Genomic DNA, 13,252 nt, shown 5'->3' with positions numbered 1-13,252 from the left:
GTTTTTTACAAACTCGCTTTCCAAAAAAAATATATATATATTTTTTTCTCAGGCCATCTTCAATGGTAGTTTAATGGGGAGTTTAATGGGGAGTTTAATCCCATTAAACTCAAAATCCCCATTGTGGGTTAATGACATGATACTCAATAGAATGGGGAGTTCAATCCCCATTGAACTCCACACTCTCTCTCCTCTCACACACATATAAATGATGTGGCAATCCATTAAATTGTATTGGATTTAATAGAGTGTAAAGTTTAATAGATAAAATTATATTGTGAGTAGAATGTACATGTGGCAATCCATTGAACTCATTTGAGTTCAATGCATTGAAGATGGCCTCATGGTTATAAAACTATTTAAAATTTTATTTTCTTTAGATATTTCAAATACCAAAAATACACTTTTTTACATAACGGGACTAAATACTACTTTAAATGATCCCTCTAATTTGTTCAATGATAAATTTCAAGATAAGATTCATGATAAACGATGATAATTGATAAATGTTTATAATCATATATAATTTTTCCATCAACATTTTTAACATTTCTTTAAAAATAGTTCCAACAAACTTTTTATAACATTCTAAAAAGTCTACTATATTTAATACACACTTTATTTCTCCTATGACTTGATTTTCGTGTGAAGCAAGCATCCAGTCACCAGGTGTTACTTCACACCCACTGTCAAACAAACGCATATATATACATCTCTCTCTTTCTTTCTCTTTCTCTTGCTTCCAGTAAGATCCTAATTTTCCATCAATCCCTAAAGATTCAATTTCGGTCCGATGGAGACGGGTCGTGTATCCATGATCGTCGCGCCACCACCCCCACCGCTGCCGCCTACTTTTGTTGCTCCTGGATTCCGATTTCACCCAACCGACGAGGAGCTTTTGAGGTATTACCTTAGGCGTAAGGTTCGTGGGAAACCCTTTCAGTCTCAGATGGTGCCGGAAGTTGATATCTACAAATCTGAGCCCTGGGAACTTGCTGGTATACATAATTCTTTTTGGTTTGATGATTTTTTGTTCGCCATTTCTCCAACGTTTTCTTGAAGTTATCGAAAATGATGATTTTGTTGAGAATTGAATTTCGCAAGACTTATAAGTTGTAGTTTTCTATTTGGGGAAAACTTCATTTTTAGTAAAATTTCGGACATGGAAACCATAAAACCACCTGCATGCAACTCAATTACTGATACTAGGAATCCGATTCACTTAGTAGTGGAAAATTGAAGTAAAGATTGTTCATTACTGTAAAGTTATCGCAGTTATGAATTATTGTCTTTCTGGGAAGATGAATCTTGACAATTTTCAGTAAAAATAGATAATTTCTATAACAAAAAACGAAAGAGTTATGTAGGAGTAAGTTTACCATAAAAACATTTTGTTGCCCAACTAGTTTAATCGAAACTTCATAAGATAAGCCTAGAGGCCTTTGATATCTACAACGATCGCATTTCTGAAAAACAAATGGCTGAATTTGTGATTATGCAATGACTGTTGTTTATCTTACATATGTAATATCCATCTTTGAGATAAGGGTGTTGATCTTTTTGTGATTTGTGGTTTTCTAGACTATACTTCCGTGAAATCAAGAGAACTAGAATGGTACTTCATCACTCCTACAGATAAGAAGTACGCCAATGGTTCTCGAGTAAAGCGATCCACTGAATGCGGATTTTGGAAAGAAACTGGGAAGATCCGGGAAATAAATCATAAGTCTGAGAAGATAGGGCAGAAGAAAACCCTAGTTTTCCATAGTGGCCGAGCCCCTCATGGCATACGCACTAATTGGGTAATGCACGAATATAAACTTTTGGATCAAGAATTGCAGACAGCTGGAGTAAGACAGGTTTGAATTACATGTGATCATTTTACAAGACATGAGATTACACAAAATAACACTTTGTACAAGCGTTTTGCATTCATTTAACTAAAACTATATATGACTTAGACTGAAGTCCGGTGTAACAAATGCAGCCTAAATATACTTACTTGTTTGGTGTTTGAATCTAACGAAATGGAATAATTGTTCTTGTTTTGTGGGTGGTGTGGGGAAAAAAAGGATGCATTTGTGCTATGCAGAATTTTTGAAAAGAGTGGTATAGGACCACCAAATGGAGATTGTTATGGACCGTTTTTCGAAGAAGAATGGGATGGTGAGGAAGCCCTCGTTGTTCCCGTTCGAGACACAATGGATGATGTGGCAAATGATGATGAAACTTGTGCCGAAAGAAACAACACTATGCAGGTATTGTGTTGCTTTACACATATATGTGTGTTCGTGTACGTGTGTACTTTTACATTGTTGTCCCATTGTCCTGATAGTAGGCATCAACTAGATATGTTTGTTTGTTAATGTATCTCAAATCGGTGCGACACAACCTCATATGTGTCTATATGATGGAGTCCCCCCTTTCCCCATAAGGACTCTTTTGGAGAGTTAATATTAAATTTCACATATATCTTATACCGGTGTCCTGCACCTCTTGGCTTAACACATCATTGTCTTGTCTGAGTGTGTGTGTATGTCGGGATTGGGGGGGGGGGGTTTGAGGTTTTTTGTATCCTACATTGGTGAAACATGTCATAGTCATATCATATAGATGTCTTTATATATATTGAAGTCTCTCTCTCTCTCTCTCTCTCTCTCTCTCTCTCTCTCTCTCTCTCTCTCTCTCTCTGGGCTCGAGAATTCACATATATGTGATATTGTTGTCATGGTAGTTGTACGATGTGTACTTGATTTACATTTCACAATAGCAGGCAGATCGTGCTCCTAGAAGAATATATATATATATATACACACACACACACACACACACTTGAAAAATTGCATGAAAAAAGAGCATGAAATTCGTGCTTTAGATTTTACTTTTGATTTTTAGTTATCCACGGAACTATTCAAGGAACGTTATTATTACATAATCACATCACACATCGATTGCACCTTACTTGTATACGTTCTTTTCGTATATAGTAAATGAAAGTCAAGAAATGCATAAAATCTATTCTTGTTTTTGTTGAGACAATAATTATAGTCTCGCTTGTCCGTTTACGGGACATTACATACCCTAAATTTATGCATCAAGAACGATTTTATTTCACATACAAGATATTCGATAATGCATTTTTTAGATATACAATGAGATTTGCACCATACACCAAATTACAAACTTCTAAAACCATTTGTATTACATATAGGAAGACAATAGTCGTTTCGGCTTATCCCTTCTGTAACAGGTTTTCTTCTTAAAAGTAGGAATATACTACTGAGATTTATGAGATATAATAAGGATCCTCGTAGCAACCGTACTTTGTTCCAACTTTTTGTTTCTAGCAAATATCAGCATAACGATAAATTTGATCAGATCTTCTATAATAAGACATAATGGTAATAATAATTTAGGCAATCATTAGATGACATTCCTAATTATCCAAATATACGTTTAGTTCTATTGTTTATCTTGAAATATACCTTTTAAGGCGTTTGATACATTTTGGTACTTAAATATTTTTGGCAAGATAAGAAGCAATTGTTACTATCAGGTAATCAGTTCATATGGCTGGTGACATATATGCTCAGGTAGGACCCGCCTCACACGTGCTGGAAAAACCACATGCAGGTTAGAGCCATGGATTTCAAGCCTTGCTTGGAATACATTCGACTTGGAATCAGGGATTTGGACCAGACTGATGTCAATGAGACAAAATTACCATTTTTTGTCCCATCCAGTGGTCCATCTCTTATCTGTGCAAAAGATGTGAATGCCCTCCTCATTCTCCTCATTGAAAAGAGCCGTAGGAAAACGTTGGGTCTCATCCAGTCCAATCATGTTCCATATAATAAATGCATTCATACTTTCTATATTTAGATATCTATTTGCACAATATTAGGTTTTACACACGAGATAGGTTTCTCTCATGAAAGGCTGTTTTCGCCCTAAAAAGAACATGATCTAAGTGGAAACCATAAGTGTAATGACATGTGCATGCTTGTTCTTTTGATAACCCCAATATAGGTTTAATTGTAAATGGATCGGTTTGAAAATAAATGAATTGCTAATTGTGTGCACCAATGGACACGAGCTTATTTTCTTGAATAATAAATTTCAACTCTCTTTTATGTTCTTGATTGATGAAACCGAGCTCTTTTCAGATGGATGCTCAAATGATCCCGGTTGCCTGCAAGAAGGTAAGATCGGAAAATGGTGTTTTAAATTCTGTACCTGAGCTTGAAACTCTCACACTGTTTCACCACAAAACATCAAAGGGAAGTGATCCCAATTCTAGCAATGCAAATGGTTCCCATGATTCAACCATGACAAGTCAAGGTCAAACAACAACAAACCTTTTGTCTGCACTTATTACAACTAAAGAAACACATCCTCCAGCCACCCCACCTTCATTTGACGCTTCTGCCCTTGAGAAATCTTTGCCTCCTGGGTACATGGAGCTTATTCGTGACATGGAGAACAAGATCCGTGAAGTTTCAATGGAGAAGGATGCCATGAAGATTGAATTGATGCAGGCTCAGGCAACAATCAACGTTCTTCATTCTCACATTGATCAGTTGAGCAAGGAGAACACCGAATTGAAGAGGGGCGAATAGGTAATCTTCAATTCATGATGCAGCTAAGGAACGCAATGCTTAGGGGAGGGGAACTAATTCGGTAAAGTAATGTTATACATTTTAGTTGAACAAAACTTTGTATGGAGATTTTAAAGGCGTAATGATGGACTTTTTGGTTTAGAAGCAATAAAAATGTGCGAGCCTGAATGGTGTGATCTTGTGGCTCTAATTATGCTTAAGTGAAACTTTGTGTTGTTCTTTTTCTAGTTAATACCTGTTTTAAAAGTTAATCCTTGTGATTTGATCATACAAAAAGCCCTTTGAAGGGTTGGCAATGATTAAAATAGCTCATGGATCCTCCAAATATATATAACCTGTTTTAGCATATTTTATAGCGGCTTTTGAGGGACGTATAACTTGGTATGTTCAGAGAAAAAAAAACTGTTATTTTTTGTCACTATTTAAAGATTATATGATCGATCCGGTTTATAAAAAGAAATCATGCGATATATATATATATATATATATATATATATATATATATATATATATATATATATATATATATATATATATATATATATATATATATATATATATATATATATATATATATATATAGGGTTAGGTTCATGTGAAACCGCCTAATTTTGTGAGACCGTAAGACGCATTTTTTTTTTATTTTTTTTAATTTTTTTTTAGTTAATTCAAGTTCCGAAAATAATATTTAAAAAAAGAATTTTTTGATTTTTCCATTTATTTTGCATTTTAAAATTATTTTTAGAATATGTACAGTGTAATATTCTATTTAGAATATTTCACGTATTTTTCAAAAAAATAGGATTTTTTTATATTTTTTTTAGTTAATACAAGTTTCGAAAATAATATTTAAAAAAAGAATTTTTAGATTTTCCCATTTATTTTGCATTTTAAAATTATTTTTTAAGATATGTCAGTGTAATATTCTATTTACAAATATTTCAAGTATTTTTTAAAAAAAAACGGGATTTTTTTTTATTTATTTTTAATTTTTGTTTTATTTTTTTTAGTTAATTCAAATTCCGAAAATAATATTTAAAAAAAGAATTTTTGGATTTTTCCATTTATTTTGCATTTTAAAATTATTTTTAGATTTGGTCTCACGGTCTCACAAAATTAGAATGATCTCAAATGAACCTGAACCTATATATATATATATATATATATATATATATATATATATATATATATATATATATATATATATATATATATATATATATATAAAGGTTCAAATGAGAGAAAATCTTAAGTTTTTTTATAAATTAACAAAGACAATAAGAAAATAATGGTCCTTCTTTAAAACTCATTCCATTACTTTTGAGTTTATATATATATATATATATATATATATATATATATATATATATATATATATTAATCTTTCATAATAGCTAAGAACAAAAAATACTCTGTGATCTCCTTCAACCTCCGCCGACGACCATGTGATCTCCGGCAATGGTCACCACCGACGCTGCCTCTCCTCCCTTGTTGTTGCTTTGGTGAACTGATGTTGCAAACGACACCAAACAAACATCAGTCAGTCAATGTCGGCTAAGATTATCACCGTCAAAAGTCGTCGACGTGTACCTTCTACACCTTCAGATTTGTGTTCGCCATCGACCTCCGACCTCCGATCTATGTTCGTCTCGGACCTCTGACCTCCAATCTATGTTCGTCTCCAACCTCCGCCTCTGATCTCGCCATAACATCATGAAACATGTTGTTCTCTCTTTTCTTTGGTGCTCTAACACCGACGACTGCGTTTCTCCAACAAAGATCCACTGCCTATCTCTCGATCTGCTTCCGGTTCCTCCAGATCTGCTTCCGGTTTCTCCATATTTACTTACGATTTCTCCAGATATGTTTCGTCTCCGACCATATCCAGCTACCTTGTTCATTTCCGTCATCTACTCTACCAACTATTAGAGATCGAGATCTCTAAGAGTTTTCTGATATGGTTTCCATTTCGGCTGTCTTCAGTTACATTAGAGTGCAAATCAGATCTAAGTATGCGAGGCTTTTCCGTTGACGTATTCCGACGACGGTTTAGGCTTTCCGGTGAGTGTAACACAAGTAGGTGTGTTGTTTGGTCATGAGTTCCGACATAGATGCGTTCTGACAAGCATTTCATATTGATTTCAAGTATTGAGTTTAAAAATAAAAAAAGAGAGATTTGAAGAAATTAAATGTCGAAGTTATTATTCTCACGTAATATTATAGAGATTCTCAAACATTTGAAGATGGAAATGATTATCTGACTTTGTATCTGTGAGCTAGGTCTTTTATCCAATGCTTGGATCGAGGCTTGCCTTGGAGATTTAAATGGCAAAAGCATATTTGGTATGTTTTTTTTTTACACTTTACATTCAATTTAATAAATATGACATATCTAGTTGAAATACATAATACTTCTTGATAATTAGAATAACATTTAATTTAAAGATGAGTTTACATAAATATAACTAAATGATTTTTTTTAATGTGCTATTAACTATATGGAACTTAAAGACTAATATTATTTAGTTTAAAATTTTGGCACATAATATTTTTATTAAACATTTCAATAAGATTTATAAGTTTTTAAGTTGTATTAAATTGTGAATGATAATTTTGGATTGGAATTATTAATTTTGAGAATAAAAGTTCTAAATTATTTTATTAATCAGTGAATGGAAGTTTTGAAATGTAAGTATAAGTTGAAAATATGACCATTATTGTAAAAAATTTTATATTAAATTGTGAATTTAATATATTAAGCTGTGAATTTTGTATTTTAACGATGCATTTAAAAACCGTTTTCAAAATATGAGAAGTCTTCTTCTTAGATAATTATAAAAATTTTATTAAGTTGTTTTAATTATGTTTGATCTTTCGTGGTGAAGCTAATATTATATATATATTTTTTTATTATCTTATTGACAACCTAACATTACTATAGATGTGAATGTATGCTTTTTGTGTATTAAAATGTGAATTTTCTGTATTAGGCTGCTATTTTTGTATTTTAAACTGTGAATTGACTACATTATGATATAAATTTTCTATTTAAACTATGAATTGCTTATATTAAGTTGTGAATTTTTTGTATTAAACTGTAAATTGACTGTATTAAGATGTGAATTTTCTGTTTAAACTATGTATTGTCTATATTGAGTTGAGTTTTTATTTTTTTTATTTTGGTTTTTTTTTTAGGGTAAATTACACTGATAGTCCCTCGTGCACACGCCAGAAAGCGTGTTTAGTCCCTATTTTCAAAAATTAACTCGGACCGTCCCTTTTTTGGTTAAAAGTTACACGTTTCATCCCTCATCAGTTTAAATCTACATGTTTCATCCCTTACAAGACTTGAAAAGACTATATTGCCCTTGTTTATTTTCTTTTTGATTGTTGATTTTTTTAAATTATATTATATAAAAAATAATGTGGCCCTCACCTTACACACCCTACCCCCGTTTAGCTAAATACCCTAAATCTCCCTTCCGTTTCTATATCTTTGTCTAAAAATCTCACCTCCCCGGTAATTCCAAAATCCGACCACCGGAGGTAATCATCATCCTCTTCAGACCACTGGGGTCCTCCCCTTTACACCAACGATTTCATCCCCTGCAAGTAATCATCGCCATCTCCTCCAATCCACCACTGTCGCCTCCAAGCCACCGCCGCCTCCTCACATGTGCGCTGCCACTGTGGAGATCGATTATGGAGCTCGACGGACCACAACTATCCTCTCTGTCTTCAAGCCTTCACCTTCATCGTCTCAGATCACCACCACCTAGGGTTTCATTTCAGATCGCGATAGCTGCCTAGGGTTTTGTCTCGGATCGTTGAACCTTCTCGAGCATCAAACATGATAAAATATGTGGATCTTTAGTGACTTCTTCCCTACAAGCTCCTCTTCTTGTACATTTCATTCATGTTTGTGAAGAAGATATCTGTTCTTGGTGATCTATAGTGGTTATGGGGTGATGTCATTGACCGATAATGTTGTTAGTATCGTCGGTGGTGTTGTTAATTTGCCTAATTTCCGTCTTAATTGTCATAATCATTTAATTAATGTCCAACACATGTAAATTGGTCATATAACTGGTTTTTTATGTATGTATATCCTTCAATCCACATAAATTCATGTAATTTACACTTTGCGGGAGAAAGGAGGAGAACGGGTGGTTTCCGATGGTTCTGGTAGTGCTGGTTTCCCGGAAAGGTAAAAGGAAAAGGGAAAGAGATGGGGAGGGGTGGGGTGGGGACATTTAATTTTTTTTTATAATCTAAAACTGATAAAGTAATAAAAGAAAATGAAAAAGAAATTATTAAGGGTAAAATAATCATTTTATGTCAACAGGGACTAAGCGTGCAAGATAAAACAAATATAGGGATGGTCTGAGTTAATTTTTGAGAATAGGGACTAAACACGTTTTTTGACATATGCACGAGGGACTACCGGTGTAATTTACCTTTTTTTTTTTTATTTTTATTTATTTATTTATTTATTTTTATTTTTTTTTAATTGTAAGTTGACTGTATTAAGCTGTGAATTTACTGATATTAACTTGTGATTTATGTTTTATAATTTTTTTTTTTTACTTCATTTAGATGTGAATTTTCTGTTTAAGCTATAAATTGCCTATATTAAGCTATGATTTTTTTTTTTGTATTAAATTGTGAATTGATTTTATTAATTTGTGAATTTACTAGTACTAAGTTATGTGGTTTATATATATATATATATATATATATATATATATATATATATATATATATATATAATTTTTTTGTTTGCTTCTGAAACATAAGATTGAATAAATATTATACAGAAATATGATTTTATCTAATTTTGAATAAAGTATGTAAATTAAGTTATGAATTTGTTATATATTAAGTTGTGAATTTTATGTATTAAATGATAATTTACTGCATTAATTTGTGAATTGACTGAATTAAGTTGTGAATTTTTTATTTAATTTTGTGTTCAAATTTTATGTATGATTTTTCATATTAATTTTCTTGTGAATATATTTATTTTTGTGTGGTATAAGTATGTAAAAATGTATTAGTTTTTTTATAATTATTTTGCATTAAATTCAAATTCAAAGTGAGTGAATTAATATAATTATTAAACTGTGAATGAAACGTTTAAGCTGTAAATACATGACCTGAAAGATATAATTTTGAATGAATGGCGGCTACGACGGTGACACAGATGGTTGATGACAGCGTGTAGTGGTGGTGATAGTGTTTTGGTTTAACTTCTATGAGTATGTAAATTATTTTAAAACAGATTGTATTAAGTTGTGAATTTTATATATTAAATGGTAAATGGACTGCATTAAGTTTTATTTTATATAAATTGTGTATTAAAATAATAATGAGTGTATAAATGAAAATATTAAACTATAAAAATTACGATTTTGCCATGTTTTTTACCAAAAAAACAAATATCATGAGTTTTAACATATTTAATAATTTTTCACAATATATATATTTACTTAAGAAATAGAGGTTCTTAGTGTTCTTAACCTTTTGTGGTTCTCATTTAAACCCCCTCCCCCCTCCCCTCCTCCCCCCCCCCCCCCCCCCCCCCGCACACACACACCATTTGAATGGTCCATCACAGACCATGTGACTCGCCATTTCGATCCTTTCTCGTAACAGTCTCATAGAGAATTGTCCGTCCATCCCAAAGTCGGAGACCCAACAGCCTTCAGCTGATTTCCAATATAGGATCAATGTTGAGATTCTTTAACATAGGCCTGATTTTTACTATATTCTTCCAAGCACATGTTCTAGATCTGTTGGCAAAGACAGACCGATGTCTTCCATCTAATCCATGAATGCATCTAATGACTTTCGCCTAAAGTGTTGAGTTTTCATTTTTAATCTCCACATCCATTTAGCTAATAGAGAAATGTGTAGACTCTTTATATCTTTATAGATCTAAGCCCTGTGCCACCCACCTTTTTTGGGGCAATAAGAGTTTCCCAAGCAACCCGATTTATACTTTTCTTCTCCAATTTATCACTCCAAATAAATCTCCTTTTGATCTTCTCTAAGGTCTTAATGATACCATTTGGAACCGAAAATATGGACATGAAGAAGGTAAGAAGATTACCAAGTACCGTTTTTGCCAAGGTTAATCTACCACCGAAGCTAAGTGTTTTCGCTTTCCATATCGAGAGCTTGGAATAATATAACATATGATCTTGTTCTAAATGACACCCGGATTGTTTAATAAGCGCTTTTTAAATGGTAATATAACCAGTTTTATACAAGAAAAAACTATTCTATGTCCGGTTTTGTAACCCAAGAAAACATTTTTGATGAAAATATAATTAAATAGATTAGGCATGTATATATTTAGATATATTATTATTTACATTTATTAGGTATTATTGTAGAATATGACATTATTATTGTTAAGAAGATTTTCTCTTTGTAAAGCTAACGCTCAGTTCTCGAATTTAACAAAACAAAAGAAAATAAGAGAAAAAAAGTTACGAGATAAAAGAAGAGAAAGGAAAGAAAAACAAATTTTCTTTTGTATTCCCGAGTTGGAGAGAAGTGGAAGGAAAATTAATCATTTTGTTATTTCTTTCCAAATCCTTTTAAATCAGAAGTAAAATTAGGAGGGAAAGTTCTTTCTATTCTAATAAAACTCGGGAACACAAATTTCTTTGATCTTCTTCTCATTTCCACTCATTTCCTTTCATTTCTCTTATTAATGTCTCTCACCAAAAAAAATATTTTCTTTCTCTTTTTAAGCTAAGAAGAGAGGTCTCAAAAAACTAGAAACGCTTGTCACACTAGAAACGATGTCACATAGATTTTGTCACACCTCTTAAAAAACTAGTGTTATACCCATCTGTTGGTTGGATTGATAAGTTTTTAAAAAAATGGATCGATTTTATTTTTTACCAAATGATTTTTTCTTTTTCTTTTGGCTATTATTATGTATAAAAGGTGAAGCTAAAGTTATGTAGAGGAATTGAATAAAATTAAATTTGAATTTAACTGATATGGAATTAGACTAAAATTTGATTTTTCTAATATGCCATGTTGGCCTAACATTACATTTTAAGTTGGTTATTTTAGTAAATAGCAACCTATTTTCACTTGTTTGCCTAATACCAACAATTTGCTTCATATTGCTTTTGAAATTCTCAATAGTAATGATTCAGAGTAATTTAAAAAAATGACAACCTACTTTTAATTATTTTTATATTATAACATCGTATTTTGATCTCTTTGTTTTTTACCTAACTTTGTAAATAAATAATAGAGTCAAGGTTCCTTTAGGAAAGCAATCAGATATTTTGACGCATAAAACTTGTTTAATCTGGACTTGGGAGCAATGTACATTTGTTGTTTGTTTGTTATAGCATCCTACTTTTAAATACATTGTTATTTTTCTAGAGTTTTTCACTGAAGCAAACCAAGTAATTGTAGTCTGTAACTTAGTTATTAACAGATCGCACACTCTAACTTTAATGACAATAATAATAATAATAATAAAAGATAAACAAATTGTGAAATTGGAAGTCGACACTTTTGAAACAGCAAGTGCATAATTTGTCAACAGGTTCTTGAAGCAATTGCTAGCATGTATGAAAATGATTGCTTCACAAAGGAAGTCTTAAATCTTGTAGACCAATTCCAACATAACACTAAAATCCAAATTTTCTTTAGTGTAAAAACAAAAGGGAAAAAGTACATTGTTATGTGGTCGAATCATAAAAGGGAAAAAAAGTACAGTGTGATTTTAAGGTAAACTAAATATAAGTACGTTACTATTATTGGTCAAAATTTTACATGATGTTATCACTAAACAAAAGGCTTGATAATTGAGGGCATGTTTGACCTAATCTTAATTTTTAGCTTATTTATGGCCTTTTTCTAGCAAGCAGGTGGTTGTTATCTCCAACAACATTAGTACCCATATGTTTCTATTTGTAAAAGACCCACTGGATGTTGTTTCCGATGTCTTTTTGTCATCTAGAGTGCCCAACCCCTTCGACTATAGATACAACTCAATGATGTCAAGTAAAATGAATGTATCCAATTGCATTGGTCTGAAGAATACCTTGCATTCTAGTTTCTCTAAAGAACATTCTTGTCTTAGTTCCATATGAATAATTCCTCTCGTTCCTAAATCGATGATTCTCTGCAACTTAAGTGAAAGTAAAATTGATAATTAAACAATGAAAGAAAGTAACAGACGTAAAGGTAACAAAATAATAGTTAATATGGTTTCTCTAAAAAAAATATCCTAACATATGTCTCCACCGTGCCTCATTTTCACCAAAGAAGAATATTCAACAATATAGCAACTATCAATGGCTTCTCTAGATAATCTATGTGGGCACTTGTGTAAGTGTTTGTTGAGATCAACTATCCCACCAACAACGCTCACCAAGGCAACACTTACAATATATAACTGCAAAAACGGTTGCTTCACAACATCCTTGTGTTCAACGTGGTCTATCAAGGTAGCCAATATATATATATATATATATATATATATATATATATATATATATATATATATATATATACACACACACACACACACACATACACACACACATACACCAACTACTACTCATAATTGACAGTAGACTTCACGCTAACGTGAT

General features: G+C 31.9%; 1 protein-coding gene and 1 long non-coding RNA gene across 2 annotated transcripts; both read left to right on the top strand.

The window, feature by feature from the left end:
• The first annotated feature begins 713 nt into the window (after positions 1-713).
• Positions 714-4,824, top strand: LOC145001248 (NAC domain-containing protein 78-like). Its single transcript, XM_078960609.1, has 4 exons — positions 714-998; positions 1,582-1,859; positions 2,073-2,258; positions 4,167-4,824. Exons 1-4 carry the CDS (start codon positions 794-796, stop codon positions 4,617-4,619), a joined length of 1,122 nt encoding a protein of 373 aa, XP_078816735.1. The 5' UTR covers positions 714-793; the 3' UTR covers positions 4,620-4,824.
• Positions 4,825-5,952: 1,128 nt separating this feature from the next.
• Positions 5,953-7,028, top strand: LOC145001111 (uncharacterized). Its single transcript, XR_013661485.1, has 2 exons — positions 5,953-6,680; positions 6,900-7,028. It is a non-coding gene; the product is annotated as an uncharacterized LOC145001111 (long non-coding RNA).
• The last annotated feature ends 6,224 nt before the right edge of the window (positions 7,029-13,252 follow it).

The sequence above is a fragment of the Lactuca saligna genome, chromosome 6 (genome assembly GCF_052625555.1).
Source record: "Lactuca saligna cultivar CGN05327 chromosome 6, ASM5262555v1, whole genome shotgun sequence".
Taxonomy (NCBI): Eukaryota; Viridiplantae; Streptophyta; class Magnoliopsida; order Asterales; family Asteraceae; genus Lactuca; species Lactuca saligna.
Note: the sequence above shows the minus strand (reverse complement) of the source record. Positions and strands in the feature narration are given on the sequence as shown.